Source organism: Arachis hypogaea, chromosome 20 (genome assembly GCF_003086295.3).
Source record: "Arachis hypogaea cultivar Tifrunner chromosome 20, arahy.Tifrunner.gnm2.J5K5, whole genome shotgun sequence".
Taxonomy (NCBI): Eukaryota; Viridiplantae; Streptophyta; class Magnoliopsida; order Fabales; family Fabaceae; genus Arachis; species Arachis hypogaea.
This window is the reverse complement of record NC_092055.1, coordinates 4,664,112-4,689,874: the sequence shown is the minus strand read 5'-3', so window position 1 is coordinate 4,689,874 and position 25,763 is coordinate 4,664,112. Positions and strand designations below refer to the sequence as shown.

The 25,763-nt window shown below is 36.0% G+C and overlaps 2 protein-coding genes across 2 annotated transcripts; both read right to left on the bottom strand.

The window, feature by feature from the left end:
• Window positions 1-4,569: 4,569 nt before the first annotated feature.
• LOC112784312 (E3 ubiquitin-protein ligase RMA1H1) lies at window positions 4,570-6,667 on the bottom strand. Its single transcript, XM_025827463.2, has 2 exons — window positions 6,531-6,667; window positions 4,570-5,628 (listed from the first exon to the last, which is right to left on the bottom strand). The coding sequence occupies exon 2, from the start codon at window positions 5,581-5,583 to the stop codon at window positions 4,882-4,884; it is 702 nt and encodes a 233-aa protein (XP_025683248.1). The 5' UTR covers window positions 5,584-5,628; window positions 6,531-6,667; the 3' UTR covers window positions 4,570-4,881.
• A 9,612-nt stretch (window positions 6,668-16,279) lies between these two features.
• Window positions 16,280-23,968, bottom strand: LOC112784106 (DNA-directed RNA polymerase II subunit RPB2). The gene is made up of 25 exons (XM_025827223.3): window positions 23,302-23,968; window positions 22,977-23,198; window positions 22,597-22,887; window positions 22,307-22,504; window positions 21,866-21,930; window positions 21,690-21,776; window positions 21,485-21,605; window positions 21,342-21,386; window positions 21,118-21,255; window positions 20,945-21,017; window positions 20,785-20,861; window positions 20,581-20,688; window positions 20,378-20,494; window positions 20,137-20,292; window positions 19,952-20,056; window positions 19,709-19,834; window positions 19,553-19,630; window positions 19,366-19,461; window positions 19,166-19,281; window positions 19,011-19,080; window positions 18,817-18,870; window positions 18,569-18,712; window positions 17,891-18,190; window positions 17,101-17,523; window positions 16,280-17,000 (listed from the first exon to the last, which is right to left on the bottom strand). Exons 1-25 carry the CDS (start codon window positions 23,554-23,556, stop codon window positions 16,881-16,883), a joined length of 3,585 nt encoding a protein of 1,194 aa, XP_025683008.1. The 5' UTR covers window positions 23,557-23,968; the 3' UTR covers window positions 16,280-16,880.
• Window positions 23,969-25,763: the final 1,795 nt, after the last annotated feature.

The window sequence follows — 25,763 nt, the reverse complement described above, 5'->3', positions numbered from 1 at the left end:
ACGTGCGAAACATCATATGACATGACAAATTAAAGAACATGAATGAAAGAACAAAACTAAAAGACAAAGATAAAGAAAGCTGCATGAGTGGCATATGTATGACATGTCCCAAAGAAAACACAAATTCATTGGCAGAACATGGGAAGATAGGTGTACGTTCCCAAAAGTGATGGGGAAGAAAAACAAGGAGGCACATGCGTGAGGTTGTACTTGGTTTCAATTGATTTGCATGCATCTTTCAAGAATGTATGTTCTTGAGAAAATTCTATTATCATAGAGTCATTTTTTCAAACTTATATTATTTTTCGTTTAAAGCAAATATATTAATCACTGATTGATAAAAAATTACAGATTTCTCAAATCATCAACTAGAGTCAATTATCTTATACTCCATTGACGTGTGCAACTTTTTAAAGTCTAATTAGCGAGTTAAGTGACACATATGCATGTTGATAACTTTAATATTGATAGCTTAAATATGTGTTTTACTATCTTGCATAGGATTTTTTTTAAGGCCAATTCTACTGTGTCTTTTGTTTAGTGCTTAATTTTTGCTTAAATTATTTTTTATAGTAATTTTAAAATATTTAAAAAATTTTAATTTTTATACTTTAAAATGTAAAATTAATTATTTTATCTATTTTAGTAATTAGACAATACTTTTTAGGCACCATAGCAAATACCTTTTTTTAATTATAGTTTCATATCAAGAACTCCACTTATGCTACACCTGCAGTACATAGCCGGTTCTAAACCCGAATAAAGGAGGAGGATTATGTTAGATCTTTGACAACCAACATAAAAATTTAGTCGAATCTTTATGACATGGATCAAAGACGTTATTGCGCTAAAACTAGGTCGTTACCCGAAAGTAGTGCGTTGTATGGCTCGCGTACAGTGTCAAATGAGAAAGAGTTGATGCATCAGTGTTCGGGTGTAGTGTTAAATGAGTAAGGGTTCTCGCATTTTCGTGAACGGATGAGGGTAAATAAGATAGTTCACAAAGAAAAAGGTAAAGGTAAAGGTCGGAGCGACAGAAAATTGAGATTTGAGACATGTAACATAGACACTCTAATAGGAAAATCCATAGAGGTGGTGGATACCATGACAAAGAAGAAAATTAACATCATGTACCTACAAGTAGGGCTGGCAACGGGTATGATAGGGTAGGGAGATTTGGACTCTACCTTAACCCTACCCACGGGTTGAAAACTTTTTTAAAATTCTACCCTACCCTACCGCGGGTTGAGAATTTCTCAACCCTAGCCCTACCCACACCCTAAAGTTCTAAACCCTAACCTACCCGACCCTACCCGCAAAAAAATAAAAAAATTTTAAGCAAATATAAAATTCAACCATTTCAAATTTCATACATATTAATAAAATAGAAAATAAAAAACTAAGTTCAAATTAAAATTAATAAAATCTTAAAAAAATCTAACATAAAATTACAAATAATATTATCATTAACTAACTTAGTGGTTATTTCAAGTTTTTATAAGAGGAAGATTGTGACTTCAACATTCACTTTCTTTATTACATACATAACTTTTACATATATATTATATAATATATTAGGGGTGCGGGTAAAGTAGGGTAGGGTATATGCTGAACCCGTACCCTACCCTACCCGCAGCGGGTCAGGTAGACAACCCTACTCGAACGGGTTGGTCTGGTTGAGTACCCGCGAGTAGGGTATAGATTACCAGCCCTACCTAGAAGAAATAAAATGGGTCGGTGTGAAGGTTAGGGAGTTGGATACCTCTGGATTCAAATTTTGGTATACAAAAAATGTGAAAAATAGGAATGGGGTAGGTATTAGCACCTATGCACCGCAAGTGGAATCAGATGAGCAACACAAGATAAGATTTTGGGAGGATATAGAGAGTTTGGTTCAAGACATACTTTTGGGAGATAAGATTTTCTTAGGAGAAGATTTAAATGGCTATATTGGAATAGAAGTGATTAGGTATAGAAGTATTCACGGAGACCATGGTTTCGGGTGGTCAATACCGAGGGTAAAACTATTTTGGACTTTTCCTCAACTTTTGACTTTCTTATCGCAAATACATGTTTTAAAAAGAGAGACGGACATCTTATAACCTATAGGAGTGACATGATAACCTTTCAAATCGACTTCTTCTTGTTAAGGAGAGTCAACCAAAAATTTTGCATTAATTGTAAAATTATTCTGGAAGAGAATTTAATAACACAACATAGGATGCTCGTCATGGATTTTCGTGTTGAGTAAAAGTTGAGGAAAAGACATCATACGAAGAACTCAAGGACGAGGTGATGACAGATGAAAGGTGAGGAACAAAGAAACTCCTAATAAGACAGGTAGGAGAAGAAGCAAAGTGAAAAGGAGATGGAAACGCGGAGGAGATGTGGAGAGAGATGACAGAAGTTATTAGAAGAATAGTAAAAGAGTTCTGGTGGTAGAATACGAGTGTACAAGAAAAGATAAAGGGAAAAATGAGTGTTTTAAAGAGTGGTCTTTGTGCCGCAATGCAGATAATTGAAAAAAATATAAGGCGGCTAAAAAAAGACAAAAGTGGCTATAAGTGAAGCAAGAACAAGAGCATATAAGGGTCTCTACTAGTCTTTAGGCACGAAGAACGGAGAAAAAAATATATATAAAATCGTAAAGAGCCGTGAAAGAAGAAGAGACTTGGATCAGGTTAAGTGCATAAAGGATAAAAACTGAGAGATTCTGGCTCAAGACGAGAAGATCAATGAAAGGTAGAAAAACTACTTCTACGAGTTATTTAATGAAGGACAGAAGACTCTTCCAAGCCTTGGTCAGTTATGCACGAGGGAAGAAAATTAAAACTTTGAGTATTATCGAAAGATTCGAGACTTCGAGGTAAAAGAGACTCTAAAGCGTATGAAAAATGGTAGGATAGTAGAATATGATAATATTCCGATTGAAGTTTGAAAAGACCTTGGAGAAAAATGCATGAGTTGGTTAACCAAGTTTTTTAATGAGATTTTAAGGTCAAATAAAATGCTAGATGAGTGGAGAAAGAGCACCTTGGTACCTATCTACAAGAATAAGAAAGATATGCAGAGTTGCAAAAATCATAGAGAGATCAAGCTCATGAGTCATACCATGAAGTTATGGGAAATGGTGATAGAATGAAGGCTAAGACAAGAGACACAAGTAACAGAGAACCAATTTGGTTTTATGCCAGACAGATCCACCACTGAAGCTACATACCTGTTAAGAAGGATGATGGAGAGACATCGTAGTAATAAAAAAGATCTACATATGATGTTTATTGATTTGGAAAAAGGCAAAAAGCGTATAATATGGTACCAAAGGAGGTTTTATGGAAGGTTTTGGAAAGAAAGAGAGTAAGGATCACATATATTCGTACAATTAAAGACATGTATGATGGAGCTATAACTAATGTGAAGACTCAAAGTGATGTGATAAGGAAATTTTCTATTGGTATAGGATTACACCAAGTATCTTCATTAAGTCCATACATTTTCACATTAGCTTTAGAAGTACTCACAGAGCATATCCAAGAGCTTGTGTCATGGTGCATGCTTTTTGCCGATGATATCGTTCTTATGGGAGAGTCAAAGGAAGACCAAAATAAGAAGTTTGATTTATGGAGAAAAGCTCTAGAAGTGTATGGTTTGCGCATAAGCCGTAGCAAGACGGTATACGGAATGTAAGTTCGGCTGCCAAAGAAAAAACCATAATAAAGAGGTGAAGATTGGAGAAAACATCCTACAAAAAATTAAAAGTTTTAAATATTTTGAGTGCACCATACAGGATAATGAAAAAATTAAACAGCGTATAAATCATAAGATCCAAGCAGATTGGTCAAAATGGCAGAATGCGTCTGGTTTCATATGTGACAAAAAAGTGTCTTTAAAACTTAAGTGTAACCGGCTATGTTTTATTGTACAGAGTGAGTGTTGGGCGGCCAAAGGGAGCACGAACATAAGTTAAGTGTGGCAGAGATGATGAGTGATTATACGCGATTGGATAGAATAAGGAACGAAGATATAAGAGAGAGAATTGGAGTAGCACCTATTGTGGAAAAAATGGTAGAATCACGTTTCAAGTGGTTTGGAGATGTAAGAAGAAGACTGACAGAGTACCCAATCAGGAGGGTGGATAAGATGAAAGACAGAAGAAGACTTAAGAAAATCATCCATGAAGTAGTCAAACAAGATCTACATGTAAATGGTCTTTTTGTAGACATAATACATGATAGAACTCAATAGCATTGTTTAATCCATGTAACCGATTCACCATTAGGACAAGATTTTATTGTTGTACAATTTCATGTCGAGATTAGCAATTAGGTAGAGTAGTTTTCAAAGTGAAGACTCGGGATTATTTTGTTTGTGTACTAGAGAAGACAAAAATGATTACAACCACAATCACAATTCCATGGTGTAGTGACAACTCACAGAAACCTAGCTATCATTGTCTTGACACTTTTATCCATGTTTTGAAAATTCAAAGAGTTCAACATGCTCGGTTCTTCACCATTGATCACCAGCATACCATGCTGCATTTATTATATATATCCACACACACACAAATTATCATCAAGCAATTCTACATATTAAGAAGTCTTTTTCTTTTAGTTCCACAAAGGTACCACAACCACATGCTCTAGTTGAACTCCATAGTCCATAGGGTAGAATAAAACAAGCTAAAGGAAAATGACACTACAAAATTTAACTTCACAATCATGTACTACTTAAATTTAGAATTAAATCTAGAAGAACATATGTCATGTTCTTTGGCCTCTGATAACTGTTAAATTTACCAATCTGTCCTATCTTGTAGTCCATGCTTCTTTACAAAATATGCAACAGAAAAGAGAATAAATTAAATATCAAGCTGCTTCTTCAGAAGACAATGAGACACAGAAGGAAGCAACAAAAGAGAAAAATTGAGATTCTGTTCAAGCATTTATCTGCCTCCATCTCTTGCCTTCTCAATCTGGAATTATTACTTGTCATGGGTTGATAAGAATTTGGGTATGCATACAAGTTTTCCGAGTTGCCAAACACTCTAGCATAAAACATCTCCCCAAACATTCCAACCAAAGAAGGGTGTTGGGGTCCTGGATTCATGCTAGCACCATTGAGCAGCTGCGAAGTGGCAGCATCTTCCTCCTCAGGGCTTAAATACCGACCCTGATAAGGATTTCGATATGGGAGCTGTTGTCCACTCTGAGAATTTGCAGTCAATAGAGACTGAGCACTGGAAGCAGGCGGCCTTGGGGGCACGAAAAAATCACGAGACAACGCCTTCCTATCAGACGGAGCCTGGCCACGGCCGTAGAGAGGAACCATTGTGGTGTGGGATATATCAGCCTTGCAAACAGGACATTGTGGTGGCTCATCAGGTGCTAGAGAATCACTTTGGACATGGAGCCACTTGTAGATGCAAGGCCAGCAGTAAAGATGGCCACATAAAGTCACTACTGGTTCTCGCGCGAAATCTAAGCAGATGTTGCAATCAAAACAGCCATTGCAGCTTTCTGTCTCGGTCGCCGAATTTGGGATGGTTTTCCATTCCTTGGAGAAGTAGTGATCTATTGCCATAACCAAAGAACCCTTCTCAAGAATTTGGTCACCAAGTAAAGAGATCTGGCAGAATTGACATTGACAAAATGAGATGAAAGTGTAAATTGAATTAAATCAAGATATCACCAAGATGGTTAGTATTTAGCAGAATAGTTAGGGTCAGTACAACAATTCCCTAAGCAAAATTTCCAGTGCTAATCTCCAAGTTGTATATAGACTCCGAAACAAACAAAGCAATTATGTAGGCAAAGAACTCACCACTCCAACTTCTAAGTCCTTCCCAACTAAAACACAGAATCTCTAGCAGTAAATAAACCAACCCAAATGTTTAATTATGAACTTAGCCACAAATCATGCATTGTTACTACCACGCGTGTAAGAAAGACTCTCAAAATCTCCAGGGGAAGAGATTTTATGTTATGACTCTCAATATATATATATATATATATATATTCTGGAGATTCACCCGAACCACACACAAACAAAGGGAAAAAATGGCTAATTGGTTGACTTTGATGCCTACAAAGTTCACACATAATAATTGCCTCTTTACCCGTCCACATGCACATGCTTTTCTGCAAATTTTGGTGACAAGGGAGGGTCTATCTGGAAACCAAGGTTGATCACAGATCTCAAGAATGATGAAACAAGCTAAGGTCCCCACTCACATATTCTGGCATGACACTGCGATTCTCGCTCACTTCACAAACTATAAAACATATAATCTCAAAAAGCAAAGCAAAGAGAAACACAAGATCTACAGTTCTACACGCTACAAGGTAGAGCCAAGAAAGCAAAAACAACAAAAGAGTAATAATGAAAAAAAATAAAAATAAAAGAGAAAGACTTGATCATAAAGATGATGATGATATGAGAAAATAAGAAAGAATCAGCACATAAAAGCTATGAGGTGAGAAAAGAGAATATGAGAGAGCAAAGAGGAGAAGAAGGAAGAAGAGACATACCCAGATGAAAAAAGGGAACAGCTTTGGCAGTGGGAGTGGAAGGGAGAAAACTCTTTGAAAGTAGCAACCAACCAAACAATGACAATGGACAATGGTGAAGCTCTCTGCTTGTTGGATATGGATATAATGTAACCTTATTTTATAAAATATTAGAGTCCTATTTATTCTTTATTTTATTTTATTTTAAAATATTTAACTAAACATAGTTGAGAGAGACTGAAATAGATTCAAGAGTAAACAAATATTTTAACCTCTAAAAAATTTAGATGAGAATAGATAATTATTAATTAAATATTTGAATAATTTTGTTAAATAAAATATATTATTTAAATATTATTTTATTATTACTATTTTTTTGAGATTATTTTATCAAAAGAATTATTTACTCTAGATTGAAAAAGTGAAAGCTTGTATATGAAGCCAAGGCCCACCCATCCAATTTCATTTGCAGATTGATTGTCTTGTGTGAAACTTTTATACAATATTATTGTTATTATTTTTATTATTAATAATATTAATTAATTGATTTTTTAGATTTTCTAGTTAATCTCATTTTCTAGTGATTAATAACAACAATTAATACATAATATAATTTTATAAAATGTTCATATGAAAAAAAATTATTCCTATTTTGCTCATCTAGAATTATCAAGTGATTAAATTTTTTTAATATATACTTCTACTTTTTTTTAATAGTTTATTAACAGGATATACATATGCTAATACATGGTATCAAAGAGTTATTGCTGTCCTCAATCGAAACTCGAAAGGATTCAATTTGTTGCGGCAACACGTTCACTATGTCCTACACTAGCTGTTCACCAGATGAGATTTTTTTTTTCTTTTTTATTTTAGATTTTATCTAAGCGACCCATTCTACTCTGTGGCTAATTTCTTTTTATATGTTTCACGAATGTGAGATATGCTGGGTTATAAAATTTTGGGTTAAATACGCTGTTGTGACTGCGTTACTTTTTAAAATTTAAAAAGAAGAAATTGAACCGTTTGATTTTTTGTAGAGAGAAAAAAAAAACATAAATTAGACTGTCTAATTTGTGTGGAACAGAAATTCTTGTTGCATGAAATCGGATCCACTAATTTTTTGTTTTTTTTATGCGAAAGACACTAATCGGATGGTCTGATTTGTGCTTGCTAAAAAATTTGAAATGATAGTACGGTTGGACTATTCGATTTAATTGTTTATGTATACTTAAATCAAAATTTCACATAGAAGCCCCCACTTCTTGAGATAAGCCTCAATGTAGTCCCTGGAGTTGCACTCGAGCTTCATAGTAGTCCCTGAACTTAAAAGTTCCTCAGAGTCATCCCCGAACTTGCACTCCGGGACTCAAAGTGGTCCTTCCGGCAATTTCAGCACACATGGCGCAACCGGAAAGCTTAGCTGGCAGCGTTGGTGACACGTGGGACTCACAACGGCTAGCTGATGTAGCAGAGTAAACTCTTCCGACTCAATTTGGTCCCTCAGGTGAAGTTAAAACCCTAATCCCCTTTTTTGAAGGCCACATTGTTCACTCTGCTGTCTCCTCATCGGTGCTGTGTTCTTCTGTTCTCCCTCTCTGAAGCCCGAAGGTTATGGCTAGCACGAGCAATGCAGCTGGGAGCTCGAACAACCCACGATCGTTTGGAAGCATCATGAGGAGAATGAACAGAAACAGAGAAGCTCGTTTGCCAGAATGGTGTGCTTGCGGGTCGAGATCGGTGCTGCGGTGGTCAGGGACGGATTCTAATCCAGGGAGACCGTTCCTGGGTTGCCCGAATTACAATGTAAGTATTATTGTTGTTGATTGCTGTATTTATGGATATAAATTTTGCTGATTGAATTTTCTTTGATGTGCAGACTGTGGGAAGAAATGGTGTGGATTGTTTATGTGGGTTGATAAAGTTTTGGAAGATGCCATGTCATGTGATGATAGAACAAGACATTCAGTTGATGATGAAGAATGGAAGATGAAGATGGCTTGGAAATTTGGTAAATTAGAAGCTGAAATTAGGGTTCTAAAAATGGGAAGAATTTTGATGTTTGTGTTCATGCTGCTGATTGTAATTGGTGTTCTTGTATTAAAGCTGGATAGACAGCAGGGTCAACTGTATCTAGCAAAAAACAAATGACATGCATGTTATATGCATTCCTTGTTCATGTACTTGTTCCTATCCTTTTGTTTGAAAGAAATGGAAATTAAAGTGTTTGATTATATGCATACTTTTGTTCCTGGACTTCTTTTCAATGAAATAGAAATGGACAGGATTTGAACTACTCTTAAGTTTGTAACAGAGGATAAGATATAAACAAAAGGCGGAGAAAACTCAATTCAATAAAGTCATAATTCATAATTCATATTGGTAATGTTTTACTCAAAAAAGACACAATATAGAGCCAAAACACTAAGTATATCAAAGTTGTTGACATATTGACCTGATAAAATTCAAATTCTAAAATTTCCAATACTGGGACAATGTTTTAGGCATTGTAAACAACATCAGCAAAATAGATAAAAAAAAAAAACAGCCTGTTTTTTCTAAACATAATCATCCTAATCTTCATTTTTTGTGTCTGGGTGCCTTGAATCCAGGGTTCGACACAAACTTCATGAAATTTGCAAGCCTTGTAGCAGTTCCCTGTGTTGCACCTTGCATAGGGCCACTTGTTCAAATACTCCCAGGCTTCTTTATTAACCCTTTCAATCTTTTTTATGATATCAAGGAAGCCATCTTGGCTAGTACATCTTGCACAATTCCAAAGTAGCCCTCTAAGCTGGAGATCCTTCCATTGCTTATTTAAGTTCTTCCACAGATGCCAAACACAGAATCTGTGATGGACATCTGGAAAAACCTCCTTAACTGCATTTATAAGGCCCTGTTTCAGATACCAAAGAAGGGGTCAGATAGTTGTTTTCGGGCAGCAAAACTGTCCCTACAGTTATATAAGTGACATCAAAATAGTCCCTAGACTTGTTCAAGTGACATCAAACTAGTCCCTAGACTTATGTAAGTGACATCAAACTAGTCCTTACACAGCACTGTTACAGAACATTATGCAGAACAGGATAAATGAGTAACAATAGATTGACAAAATATTATGCAGCATATAATCAGTCCAGGATTAATTCTACATATATGGACAGCAGCCCAGTGTATTAACATCATATAATCAGTCCAGGATTAATTCAGCATATATAATCAGCAATATGTGCCTTAAACCAAACTGGCAAATAAATCACAAAGACAAGCACCAAACTTCACTCTCCGTGTAGTTTCCCACAAAACCCAAGACCAAGACCCTTTTTTTTTTTCTTTTGCAACTGAGGGAAATATATATATACAACTACAACTTACTACCAACAAAAAAAGGCACACAGAAATAAAGAAAATCTGCCAAATTTGGAGCTAAAGTAATCACTAACTAGAGAGGTTAAAAAATAATAAAATAATATACAACACTAAAAGTGGAGATGAAACAAGAAAAACCATCTAGAAATAGTAATGGTAAATAGTAGTTAATGAAAGCTCATTAAATGGCATCTGTTATCTTCTTCATATCATAGCATTGATTCAGTCCTAATCTTCTTCTACCATTTTCATCATCATTCTCACTCTCTCATTTTCATTACTTGACAGTTGGCAACAAAAGTACCACTCCCTTGCTTTTCTACTTCTCCTTCTCCCTCTAATATTTTACTGTGCTATATTATCACTATATTCAAATTAACAATATAAGTTAAGTCTTCTATTATTTTGTGATTTTTTTTTTCAAAATTTTTATTAGAAAAAAAAGGTTATTGTGGACCGGGGTATTGAATAGAGTGCCTAACTTTGTTAGTTGTTAACTGTTAAATTATATGATATTTCACCTTTATTTTGATCATGTTGCTAATGATTTATGTCATGTGAACATAAGAAAGTGTGAAATCAAGAACATTATTTTAGTGTAACTAAGGATAGCAGTTCTCTAGACCCTAACTTCAATCTTGGTGGATCAAACCATTCAAATTTACATACCCTTTCCCACAACTAATCCACTAGTCCAGACCAAATTCATCAAACAATTTGACTATTCCAATAGCTAAGTTAACTTCATTAGCAATTGCAAAACTTATTACTTTATATTACTCTAACTTATGTATGCAAGAATCCTTTATGATCACACACTCAGTTTAACTAAACAGCATTACATATTACATTCAGTTTAACTAAACCAACCCAATACAAAGAAAGGCAATTAGGTAAATCAGTCAAATTCAAAATCCATTATCAGAGTTACAAAAAATTTCAACTTCCAAAAGATCTTTACTTTTACTGTGATCATGCAAACTCTGTTTAACAAATTCATTGATCAGAGTCATTGTCCTGAAACACATTAACAGTTTGGAAACTCTTCCACTAAGAGCAGTAAACCCTAACACATAAAGAACACATTTTCATATCATCAAAACACAAGAAACACTCCTACTCTACAATTTTCTTGGCCAAACCACTACGAAAGCCAGTAGTGATCAAACCCTAGCACAGAGAACAGAACAGAGGCGTTCATACCCACCAATTACAATCGAAAAAAATGGCCTGAACTTTTGTGAATATTAGATTAACAACAATATCAAAAAACAGAGGAACCACATTTTTTTTCATTTTTGGCTTACCTCTTTCAGAGAAACCAGGCTTCTCATGATTTTTTTTTTCATTTTTTGCAAACGAGCTTCTCTATTTCTGTTCATTCTCCTCATGATGCTTCCAAACGATCGTGGGTTGTTCGAGCTCCCAGCTGCATTGCTCGTGCTAGCCATAACCTTCGGGTTTCAGAGAGGGAGAACAGAAGAACACAGCACCAATGAGGAGACAGCAGAGTGAACAATGTGGCCTTCTAAAAAGGGGATTAGGGTTTTAACTTCACCTGAGGGACCAAATTGAGTCAGAAGAGTTTACTCTGCCACATCAGCTAGCCATTGTGAGTCCCACGTGTCAACAACGCTGCCAGCTAAGCTTTCCGGTTGCACCACGTGTGCTGAAATTGTCAGAAGGACCACTTTGAGTCCCGGAGTGCAAGTTCGGGGATGACTCTGAGGAACTTTTAAGTTCAGGGACTACTATGAGGCTCGAGTGCAACTTCAGGGACTACATTGAGGCTTATCTTCCCACTTCTTCTTCTTCTTCATCATCGTGAGTTCATCAGCTCATGTTCTTCCTCTTCTTTCATTTTTCCCTTTCATTTTTTCAAAAAAGTAATAGTGAGATTGAGAATGTTTAAAATTTAAATACGTATATTATTATGGATGATAGAGTTGTGTTAAAAATATATTGTTATGGACAGATTTTATTACAAACATATGAGGGAGTTCAATTTGTATGTGAAAATTTATTAGATGTTGTTATTCCATTCACATTGTCATTTGAGGAATTAAAAGGTGTGATTTGTGAGAAGATAGATTCTCAAATATTTAGGAGAGTATCGTGTATTTTGTACAGGTATCCTTTATCCGTGTTTGGTGGGTTCGTTCAATTTCAGACCAAATACGTGACGGATGAAGCGAGTATGCATGAAATGTTTCCAATCTATATTGAAAATCGCCACCGAATGTCGTACATCAAGTTGTATATTGAGTTCGAGCAATCTAAAGCGGACCGAAATATTGAGTTAGAAGATTATAATAGTGATAGCGAGGAGGAATTTGAAAGTAACTATGAGATCGTTAGTCCAGGTGAAGACAAAGATGAAGCTGACGGCACTATAAACCCAGATGTGGCGGAAGTTGCAAATGCACTAGCAAACCCACATCCGTTTCAGGAACCTTCTTTCATGCGGTCGTTGGATTTGGAGGCTATGCATGCACCAGAATTTTCCCAATATATGAATGCAGGTATGTAAAGAAAGATAACTGTATGATAGTTTAAAGTAGTAGATCAATAAAGTTAATTGAGTAATATATGTGATTTGTGGATTATAATTTGTGATCATAGCATTTGATTAATTTATGAGTTAATGATTTTTTACTATGGATTATATTTACTAGGTCTTTATGTAGATAAAATAGTTAGAATATAGACTATTATGATTATATCTATTAAAGTATATTTATCAATTGTGTAGATAATAAATGATTTATTACTGTATACATAATAAATAATTTATTAGTTATTACCCTTAGAGAGATTTTAATTGTTAAGATATATATTTAATGATTATTTATAAAAATATATATCCTGCTATTTGATTGTAGTAGAGCTTCTTGCTGTGACGGATGGTGAATTCACGGTGGGAATAGAATTCAGTTCGAGGGATGCAATAATCAAGGCAATGAAAGATTACACTATCCGTAGACGTGTAGACTATCGGGTGTATGAGTCGGAACCGACGACATTCTATGCTAAATGTACACAATATGTCACAGGTCGTGATTGGCTGATTAGGGTTACCAAAATGCAGAAGAAGTACAGCTGGGAGATACGGAGGTACAATGGTAGTCACACTTGTACCAGATCTACTATTTCTTAAGACTATTCGAAACTGGATTCCAAGACAGTTCCAGAAGCAATTAAGCCGTTGGTAGAGGTTGACCCATCTATAAAGGTGAAATCAGTCATTGCAGAAGTACAATCGAAGTTTAACTACACCATCAGTTATCGCAAAGCAGAAGGCGGTGGAGTCAATTTTTGGAGGTTGGAAAGCATCGTACGAAACCTTGCTCATATGGTTTGAGGCCATGTGTCACGAGGAGCCGTCAGCAGTGGTTCACTTTGAAACAATGCTTACGTACCAGGGGATGATTTGGTTCCTAATATCCGTGTACTACATCGAGTCTTCTAGAGTTATTACCCTTGTATTAGGGCCTTCAGACACTGCAAGCTAATAGTACAGGTGGACGGGACTCATTTGTACAGAAAATATAAGGTTGTTTGTTAGTTGCAGACTCACAAGATGGCAATAACAACATCATGCATATTGCATTTGCCATTATGGAGGAAGAGACTTATGATGCATGGTACTTTTTTTTAAATAACTTGCGTCAACATGTGGTGACACGTGATGGTGTAAGACTTATCTCTGATCGGCACGATTCTATCAGGTCAGCTATTGCTCTTAGTAATGGGGCTTGGTCTCCTCCTAAAGCTTTCTATGTTTTGTATCCGCCAATTTGATTGTACGGGTCCGGCGGCTTTAAGTTGTCACATATCAACATCCATAAACTCTACAATATCACATTTCCGTTATAACTACCAATATATAATATTTCAAACATACATAATAAATCTATTATACAAAAATCTTACATTCATATTTATTACCTTATAAAAAAAATTAATTAACCTTAACTAAATAACCAGAATAATTTCAGTAATGATAAATTATTTTATATATATATATATATATATATATATATATATATATATATATATATATATATATATATTAACAACTAACATTATTATTATTCTTCATGAAACAACCTACTAAATTCATACTTCTATTTCTATTTCTTCTAGTACAATACAATTAAAACAAAAATAGGTTAATTAAAAATTCAAATTTTATTCCAACAACTAATAATAATAATAATAATAATAATAATAATAATAATAATAATAATAATATCTACAGATTTTATCAATTAGTTTGCCTCATTCATTTCAAAATATATTAATTAATCATAAATTTTATTTCAAATCAAAATTTAATATACTATTAATAACAATTTTCAGAGACTTCATAAAAACTAATTCCTAATACTACTTCAATCTCTATTTCTAACACCTAACAGTAAAAATATTATACACACATAACTAATCTCTACTTAGTGCTATTATAATATATATTGCTACTAAAACCTACAATATTATCACTATTATTTTTATTAAATTAAAATATTAAAAAAAAACTTACATAATTTAGATGCCCAAGATAATTAACAATATGAAACTCTGGCTGGTTTATTTCCTTAATTTTTAGTCTTCTTGACATTGTATTTTAATTTTTTTTCTTTAACTATTTTGTGGTCCAATAATGGTGGACAATGAACAAGGTTGTGGAGTTGGGAGCAAGCAGAAAAGAATACGAGAGTGAAAGAGATAGCTGCTGGGAGGGGGGAAGACACTCGAATGGTATAAATGCATCGAAGCCAATCAGGGAAGCAGTACGCAAATCGGACAGTTCGATTTGTGTACCGTCCGATTAGTGAAATCGGACCGTCCGATTAGTGAAATCGGACCGTCCGATTACAGGTCCCTCCATTAGTTCGTTCGATTTGTTCTGTGCAGCCATCACACACCCGTAAAACACCATAAACCTCTATAACCCAGCTATACACCAACAATCCCTCCATTTCAAAATTAAAATTCCTACTCTGTACATTAATTTATATTTATAACATTATACTTTTTCGACAGACTCTAAAAAAGGTGTTTTCTATTTAAATAGCTAGAATCGAAGAGTACATATCTTTAAAAAATCATATAATATAAAAATGTGACTTTGATAATGTACTGACTACAGATTAATTATAAGAAAATTAGAGAGACATATACTTTGAAGTTTGAACACATCGCCAAAAATATCAATGTCCTTATGGAAACACAGAAATTAGAAATAGCAAAGTGTCCTTCGGAAAACAAAGAAATAGGAAAAAGAAATAAAAGGACAGAAAGATCCACTATGTGTCTTAGTCATGAGTCATGTATTGCAATTCGTTTATCAACTTTTAAAAGTAAATATTAAGAATATTTTACACTATTATTTAGGGGTGGCAAAGCGGACTGGCCTGCTCCGCCTAGGCCCGTACTATAAACGGGACGGGTCAACTCGTTCTGCTAACTAAAGTGGACTCAAAATGCTAGTCCATCCTACTTTATGGTGAATTAACGGGCCGACGGATTAGTCCGCTTCACTCTTTTTTATTTTAAAAAATAAAATTCATAAAAATTAATCAAAAGATAATAATTAAAAAATTAAATACAAATAAAAAATAGATAAATTATAATATAAATTTTTTACTATCTTTTTTTTATTTTTAACTTCAATAAAATTGTTCAAAATAATATTTATCAATAGAATCATCTTTATTTTAAAAAATAGGTCACATAATTTAAATATATATACGAAATTGTAAAATAAAATAAATAAAATTAATAACTAAAAGAAGAATAAAAATAAAAAAAATATTTAAAAATTATATAATTATTAATTTTGTAGTAGTAATCACTCTTTTATTTAATAAAAAAAAAAAGAAAAATAAAAATCCTTGGCCCGGCGGGCCGGCTCTCCCCGCCCCGCCAAAACCCGCAAATTTGGTGGTGCGAGTTTGGCGTATTTTTTTAATTTGGCGAGTTCCAAAATCTAGCCCGACCCGCCTTCTTAGCAGGTTCTGCGGGTCGGCCCGACAGGTTCGACCTGTTTTGCCACCCATACTATTATTTAATTAAAATTTACTATATGCATATTGCATAACTTTTGAAACAGTTAATAATAATTAAGTAATTGATGTCAAACAAATCATCAGAAAAGAGTGCATATGTTTTTACTGTACAAGGCTCATTTAAGTATATGATTGTGATTTAAATCAAGAATTAAATGCAATGTGTTAAGCCATGCTATTACTAGGTCGGCATTCTCTGAGTCCATAACACATGGTTGATGTGACACACAGAACTGCGTGAATCATGTGTGATGTTTCAAATAATTGCTTGCAATTCAAGGCAGAGAAAAATACTCCAAAGCAACTTGTTAAATTAGGTTTTAGAATTCCTTTCTTGTTATAAAAAGCCAAGGCCCTCAAGATACCAATTTAATATGGAATAGATTTACACTGTTTGGGTATGCTAAATTTGTCGTCACAATAACATCTTCCTACTCTGTAACTAGTTGATTTGTCAAGGGCAATTCTGCATTTCCTTCATGGCCTGATACGAGTCATAACGAAGTATCGAGCAGTGACGTCACTTGGTCATTTAAGTAGAAAATAGATTACCAAGTGCATTTTTTCACAAATATTCACATTTTTCTTGAATATTTTTTACATTTGACCCCATTTTCTCTTGAATAAATTACCAAATAAAACAGGTGATACAGCTGATATTGTATAGTGGAACAAGATTCATCAGTATCAAACTTATAAACTGAATTCAATAACTCTGCACTGAACACCACCATAGGATAACCAATAACGTAGGAAAAAGGAACAAGCTCTTGCTCGTGTTCCTGCTGATTCAGAGAACTGTTCCACTATATGTACAAAACACTAGTTTGCTAGGAGAAGATCAATCCTTATGAAAGATCAAAAAGTAACATGAGATCAATGAAACTCTACTCACTAGACTCACTTCCAATGGAATTCAACTTGGTTGAAATCAGGCTCCTTTCTTCTTGTGATCTTTCGCAGCTTTGACTTCCTTCGTAAGCATTCTTGGAGCAATCGCCATAGCCATGAGCTCTTGGAAGAGCAGCTTACAAGCATAAGGAATGTAAACCTGCATAGAAATGAATAACAAAAGACTACCAAGTTCAGAACAAGAAAACCGCAGAATCCATGAATACAAAAGCCACGGAAATATGGAAGATCACACGCACCTGAACAATGTCAGTTTTGTTCTTGCACCCCCTGCACTCAAAAGAATTCTTCTTGAGGTTAGCAATAGCTATCAACCCACATTTCTCACACACGTGAACCCTATATGCATCACTTTGATCAAACAATCTCTCCTTTAGGAAGTGCGCGGCTCCATGGGCTATCATGCAATCTCGTTCCATTTCCCCAAATCGGAGACCTCCATCACGTGAGCGTCCTTCAGCAGGTTGCCTTGTCAAGATCTGCACAGGACCTCGTCCACGAGAATGGATCTTATCATCAACCATATGCTTCAGTCTTTGGTAATATGTAGGACCCAAGAAAATCATAGCAGATAGCCGCCTCCCTGTATGACCATTGTACATGGTCTCAAAACCTCGCATTTGGTACCCACATTTATGTAAAGCTTTACTGATGTTGTCAACCTGGGTCAGAATAGTACAAATGTAAAACATCATCAAAACCTAACCAAGCACAGCCAATAAAACTTGAATATAGTTGTACAAGGAATGGTAATTTCAACAGGTGAAGTAGACGTGAATTGTTGTGACCGGAACTCCAAAAAAGGATAATTTATCCACAACAGACGCTCAATTAAATGCAGATTTTTCTAAATCTTGCTGACACACTTTATCGGCATAATAATTTCATAATGTGAATTGCAAGAGTACATTCATCCTACACATATGGAGAGGTTACAGTAAGATCTGATTGGAGCCGCTGAAGTAGCATTTGATGCAAGTAGCTTAAATATCTTAAAAGTATATAGTCGCAGCGGGAAAAGCTACTTACAGTAACATCTGTAAAAGGAGTTGCATCTCCTTCCTTTCCCATGTGTGCTGCTACCTTCCCCATGATACACTCGATAAGCTGGCCAATAGTCATACGAGAAGGAATAGCATGTGGATTGACAATAATGTCAGGGGAGATGCCTTCAATGGTCCAGGGCATGTCTTCTTGCGTGTAAGTCATACCAACTGTCCCCTTCTGACCATGTCTACTACTGAATTTATCACCAATCTGTGGTATCCGAACAGATCTCACCCTCACTTTCACAAATCTTAATCCATCAGCATTTGTTGTCAGAAGAACCTACAAAAGACAGCAACGGAAAAAGAAGTGCCAATATTAAGGATTTTAGCATAAAAATAAGGCTTCATGATATAATTTTAGTTACAAGACCAAAAAGAAAGAAAATGAGCAAATACTAGCCACCACCCTTGCATTGCAGCAAAGCTATATATAATTCTGTTTTAATATATAGTGATATATTATTAAATCATTTTATTATTCACACAAATATGTATTATATTAATTAAATATTAAATACATTTTATGTATTAAAGAAGTTCTAGAATAATATATAAGTTCATTAGTTTATCTTAACATGCCATTAAGCTCTAATACCATAGCTCAAACTTAATCTATAATTCATAGAATGTGACAGACAAATCATTGAGAGAAACTTACTTGATCAACAATACCCGTTTCACTATGCCGTAAGCTTATGCTGTGATCACGTCTTGTGTAACGTGCAGCTTGTCCCTGTGCCTCTTCCTGAGATATTGGGGTGGTCTTTCCAATAATAACATCCTCACCAGATACACGTGTGCCCTATATTACAGCATTGCAATGTGAATTATTTTGTTTCCATTTATATCAAACATTGGGGACAGGCAGGATCAGGATGTTTGAAAGCATAATCCAAACAAACTTACTGGTGGTGCAAGGCCATCATCATCCAGCTTATCATAAGAACCGTGCCTCATACCCTGCAAAATAGACATTGATTATACAAATAGCAGAACCAACTTTATTCTTTGTGGGGATGGGTTTTATGTTTTTATGGGGTGAAAGGGATAAAATTGCATCGCAAGAAATAATCATGCACTAGCAAAGCCAAAAATCTCACCATGGTGTTGGTCCTATCTGGACGACCAAAATCTTCTTTGACAAGGGTTCCCATCTTCTTCTCTTCATCTCTGTAAAAGTTAACAAAGCAAATCAGAAATGAATCAAGATCCAAAAAGTGGGTGAATGCATGATTGATCTGGGCAGAGAACGTACCTATATGATCGGAAAAACAGAGACCGGAAGAATCCACGATCTATTGATGATTGGTTCATGATGACAGAATCTTCTTGATTATAACCAGAATAACAGGCAATGGCCACAATGGCATTCTAAGACACAGGATTAAGCATATAAGGATATTTAATCATTAAAATGGAAAAAATAATATATAAAGAAAGGAAGAAAGGATTTACAATTCCAGCAGGGAGCTGCCGAAAATGTAGATGCTCCATTGCTCTTGTTGTCACCAGTGGTTTCTGAGGATAATATAATACATATGCCAAGGTATCCTAATAAATGGAAGAAAACCATGAGTAGAACTCAGTATTGAGTAGAGTATAATATACAGAAGAAATGTAAAACAGAACAGGTAAAAAGTACCATTCGAAATTGGTAATTGGTTACATAAATTCCCATGGCTTGTTTTCCCATAGCAGATTGATATGTATTACGTGGAGACTGATATCAAAGTGAAAGGTGAGTCAAATGACCAATATGTACTAATCTCAATGACAAGACAGTAAAACACCAAATTACCTGATTGTGATCAGGAAATGGTATAATAGAAGCACAAACACCCAAAATCAGTGACGGGTGGATTTCACAATGAGTATAAGTATCAGCATAAGCTTCTTCTGGATTAAGTCTTGCTTGCACAAGATCCTACAATATTTTACGAACAATATGTTATTATTCCAAAGTCTCCTAATCTACACCTATGAACATATATATAGACTGGATATGCTTTTCAAAATTCAAATCTGGAATTATTGTACTGACATTAATAGTCATGGAAATCATAGTTGTCTCTTCTTCTTCTGTGTCTATGTATTCTATGAAGCCCTTGGACACAAGATCATGCCATCCGCCCTCCTCCGGGGATTCCTGAAAAATGTTAAATAGCACGTCTAAGCAATCATGAAACAATACCAGCACCCAATATGCACTTGTTACTACTGGCTCACCCTCTGTTGCAAAGCATGAATGTCCTTCTTTTTTATAAGTAGCCTTTGCTTGTCCACAATGAATAGAGGACGACTGCAGCGACCATAATCTGTATATATACGCAATTCTTTAAGACGGATATCTCTAACAACCCCAACTTCAGTATTAACATCAACCTGCACCACAAGAGTAATCAGCACCAGTAGTAATGCAATAAAGTATCGAAGTTTTGAGCAGACAAAGAGACAGGTAGATAGTTACCCGGCGTCTCAGCTTTCTCAACGTTCTGACCAACATGTCGGGATCACGATGGATGCCCACCCAGCAACCATTTACAAAAATTTTGGTAGCTTGGGGAATAACTGCAGGAGAAATTTCCTATAGAAACGGAAAATAAACAATCTTAACCACAAATCATAAAAGAGAATGAAGCAAATTTCACAATGCAAGAAAACCATTAACACCTCAAAATTTTCGGTGCCCCATTCTTCCAAAAACTCCAAAATAGGAGATGCTGCTGAACCAACTGTTATGTAAACCATCAATGCCAGATTCTTCACCAGTCCACAGGCCTAAATGATAGCCCAATCAGACTTATAAATACAACTGAGAAAGATCACTCATAGAAAGTAGCATTGTACAGTATTCTTGGAAAGCAAAATACTCACTTGTCCTTCAGGTGTTTCTGCAGGACACATCATTCCCCATTGTGAATTATGCAGCTGCCTTGGCTTGGCCAACTTGCCTGAAATAAAAGGGAAATTAAAATTCAACTCTAAATCTTCATAAAGCGCAGTCTTAAGGCTTGGATGAGTAATTTTATTTTACCTTCACGCCCTATGGGAGAATTCAATCTTCGCAAGTGAGACAAAGTGGAAGCATAAGTTAATCTATTTAACACCTACAACAGATAATCAAAAAGGTATGTGTTACTTCCACCGTAGAAGGAAGAATGCAAGACTCTTGAACAATAACAATAAAGCAATGATTCATATTCAAACCTGTGATACTCCAGCTCTAGTACCCGCAGCATTTGCTTGCCCCCAATTACCAGTAGCAAGTGAGTATTTAAGACCACTTGTGATGGTTTTTGCTTTGATAGCAAATTGCAGGTTGACATCTTTCCCATTATCAACACACTGCACCACCAAGATAGTAAGGTATAGCGAACTTTAAATGATATAGTAACAGATGCCAAGTTGCAAATAAAAGCTATAGAACACACCTTCTGCACATAGCCCCTGACATCTCTAGTAAGCTTTCTGAATAGCTGCATCACAGATTATAGTAACCAGGAAATAAGGGGAAAAAATACCTACATAGAAAGACAAAAGAAGTTTGACAATATCAGTAACTTGATAAACAAACCATTCTAAAGAGACCACCAAGTAAAGGCCCAGCCAGGTCCAGCCTTTTGTTGCCATAATGATCCCTATCATCTTCAGCCCTCCGTCCAAGAGCACACAGAAGTAGCCGGTGAATGATATATCTGTGGGACAAAGCATAATAAATATTTACCCGGTTAAGGTCATTAAAATTAAAACAAAATATCTGACAAAATGAAGAAAATTACCCAAAATAGTATGCTTTCTTTGTCTCACAATATTCTCCAACACCAACATGAGGAAGCATCTCCTTTTGGAGGATCTCTTTGGCATACCTACAGATTGAAGCACACGTGTAACCCTTGCTCAATAATGGGTGAACACAAATCATCATCTGGCTCGAAAGAAATAAAATTCAACTCACTTAATTCTCTTTTCCTTAGTTACACCTACAGTTGCTCCTCTTTTCCCAATGTAGTCAAGTGCAACCTGGAAGGGAGATTGTCATATTTGAAATAGAAATTAAAACAAAACCGTGCTCTATTACAATTTTTCACTAATAACACCATCTCTCTCTCTATCTATCTATATATATATATATATATATTCAACCACAAAGTTAGAGAGCATGCTCTAGAAGAAAAAGATACTGTTAGACAGAGCGACTGTAGTGCCAATAAGATTAGAAATAACTTTAGTCTAGAGATGGAGAAAATTACTTCATTAAGCCAGTTAAAAGAATCCTCACTAAAAATTGATTAAACAAAAAATCCAGCTGCTAAATACGCCAGAGATTTACTATAAATTCTATCTATGCAAGCCTCATCTTGGCTGTAAGCAAATAGGAAGGCAATGCAGCACCAACCTGCTGATTTTGAATCACAAATGCTTCTTCCAAGGATGGACGAAGCAACTCCATCATTTGAGTGTCTGAGAAGTCGTAGCAAATATGTTCAAGTATATCTTTGTCAGCAACAAAGCCCAATGCTCGAAACACAATAATGATTGGAATTTCTGATCGAATGTATGGAAGAGTAGCACGTATATATTGTCCTGAAGAACCCTGAAGGAGCAACAAATGCATAACACATTCAGACATCATCATGCAAGACATTTAACAACTAGCCAAAACAGTTGATAATTGTTTGCATTTACCCCTTTGGAGCTTGCCCTAGACAACATGCGAACAAACATAGTACTGGGTGGTCTATTCTGAGACTCTGCCATAGAGCGGACCTCCGCAACATAGGCATACTTGTTAGGCTGCCTCTTCTTGAAGACATATACATGATTGGTGCTCATCTTCTCCTGAGCAATCAGAACCTTTTCACTACCATTGATAATGAAATATCCACCTTGATCATAGGGGCACTCCCCAAGCTCAGTCAAATCCTTCTCCGAATTCTGGTACAATGTGCAATAACTAGACCGGAGCATAATAGGAACCTAACACAGAAACACCCAATTACCACCAGTATTTCAGCTACAAAACACAAAACTGGAACAGAATCCAAAACTAAAATACAAACGCATACCTTGCCAATGAAGACTTTGGTGAAATCCTGTGTCTCAGTGACTTCTTCACCATCATGGCCTTTCTTGATAACCCTTTTGGTGACATCAACATACAAAGGAGCCGAATAGGTGAGGTTCCTCAACCTAGCTGCCTTGGGGAATAAGGTAGCAGTTTCACCATCAGACTCAGTCATCATGGGCTTACTCAAGTAAATCTGACCGAAGCTGATTTTGTAAATAGTCTACAACACAAAAACCATAAATTATGATCACCAGCATCACTGAAACAACAACAACACAGTAAAAAATTAATTTAAAAAAAAATGGGGGAATGAGGAGGGGTACCTCTGCAAAATCGGACTGGTGACCGGGATTGTGCTGGGATTCGGGGCGGATTTCGATGTCGGCAGATTCGTCCACGATTTCCTGCATAGTGTTTTGGATGAACTCGTCGAAAGAATCGAGCTGCTGGCGAACAAGTCCCTTCTCTTCGAAGTAGGCGGAGATGACAGCCCAAGCGTCCTCCTGAGTAATCTCTTCCTCGTCATCCTCCTCCTCCTCCATTTGCTGCTCGTACTCTTGCTCATCTTCCAGGTCCATTATTTCCCTCTCTATTTTCGGAATTTAGCTTCTTTTTTTTTTTGAAATTTAGTTTCAATTCCAATTAGGTTTTGCCTCTTCTTTCTTGTTCTTCTTCTTGTTTTTGTGTTTGGATTAAGTGTTTTTTACGTTCGAATAAACGAAGAGGATGAGGATGCAGCGAAGGGATGAAACCCTAGCAGAGTGCCAGACCCAGGATTGGGGTTTCAGAAAAACGAACAATGCTAGAGGGAGTGCTGCTTTTATAACGGAGAAAAGGGGATCTGGCAACGCTAAACGCCCGCAAGTCGGTTGGGACTTGGGAGTTGGGACCGGAGATTTTTCCTTTTTTTTTTTTCTAAATGGATTTAATTTGAACAGTGTAATAATAAAATTAGTAGACCAAAAAAAGGAAGAAAAAAAACAATACATTGTCAAACTTTTGTATATATATATATATATATAAAGAAAAATCTTACTATAAATATAGCGGAAGTTAAAATATTTTTGAACAAAATATTAGGTGATTTACTCATCTATCAGTCCATCAAAGTTAAGATGGAACGATACAAATCAAGTCATTCTTTCTGAACTTATCAAAAAATCAAGTTGATATTTGGTGCAACCAAAAAAAAAAAAACTTATATTAATTGGCATCTTTATTCGATAAAATATATTAAACTCAATTCTGATGATAGGGTTGTTTATGGTGTAGGTTGGATTTAAGTAGATTTCATGAAGAAGACAAAGTCAAAGAAAGGCACCCTGGCCTTTAAGATTGATTTGGAGAAAGCGTACGATAGAGTGGATTGGGGATTTCTGAAATAAACCCTGGTGAGTTTTGGCTTTCCTCCTTCGACAGTCAATCTGATTATGCGTTGTGTCACTGCATCCTCACTGTCTATCCTCTGGAATGGGGATAGATTAAATAGCTTTACTCCGAGCAGGGGTCTTAGGCAAGGAGATTCTATATCACCGTATCTGTTTGTGTTGTGTATGGAAAGATTGTCCTGTTCTATTAATCAGCAAGTTGATAAGGGCTTGTGGAAGCCAGTTGCGGTTTCTAGAGGGGGTCCAAGAATTTCTCATTTGATGTTTGCCGATGATTTGCTTCTTTTCTGTAAAGTTGAAAAACAGCAAGTTCAAACTGTAATGGTAGCTTTGGAAAATTTCTGCAGAGCCTCTGGGATGAAGGTTAATGTGGAAAAATCTAAAGCGCTATGCTCCAGGAATGTTTCAGCGACAAGAAAAGAGATTTTCACTGGAGTCTCCTCCATCAGATTCGTTCAGAACTTGGGCAAGTATTTAGGGGTGAACCTTAATCACTCTCGGGTGACACGCGCAACTTTCAACGATGTTTTGGACAAGATTCGGGGAAGGCTAGCCAGCTGGAAAGGAAGATTGCTTAATAAGGCAGGCAGACTCTGTTTGCTCAACTCGGTAGTGACTGCGATTCCTACTTATCGCATGCAAGTATCTCTCTTCCCTAAAGGGGTAACTAATAAGATAGAATCCATGATGCGAAACTTTCTATGGAAGGGTCAAGCTGATGGTAGAGGCCTGAATCTAGTTAACTGGAAAGTGTTGGTCACTCCTAAGAAGTTTGGAGGTCTGGGAATTAGAGATCCTTTTTGTGCCAATATTGCTCTTCTTGGAAAACTAGTTTGGCAACTTTTTCACCATCCCAACAAGCTATGGGTTCAACTGTTGACGGAGAAATACCATTCTTCTAAGGATGATTGTTTTAGTCGGTCTCGAGGAAGGGGATCTTATGTTTGGAAGAGTATATGTCGAGCTTGGGATATCCTAAAGGAAGGTTTTAGTTGGTGCATTGGGGATTTGGAACAGAACTTTTGGTTTTCTAAATGGAGAAGAGAGGGGCGACTGTGTCAGGAGATGGATTATGTTCACATTTCTGATTCGGATCTCAGGATCTTGGACCTTTGGTCATCTGGACAGTGGAACCTTGAGAATATTTATTCTCCTCTGAATCAGTCTCTGCAGAGCAACATTAATTCTTACAACCCAGATGTTCAAGCTGGTTCAGAGGTCGGTTGGTGTTGGACTGGTGCGGCCTCAAAGTTTTATGATGCTCATAGTGGTTATTTATGGCTCAGTAAGAAGATGTTTAGTTGGGAGGATAGGGGTAATTGGCTTTGGCTTTGGCGTCAACATGTTCCGGAAAAGCACAAATTTTTGGCCTGGCTATGTCTTCGGGAGGCTCTTCC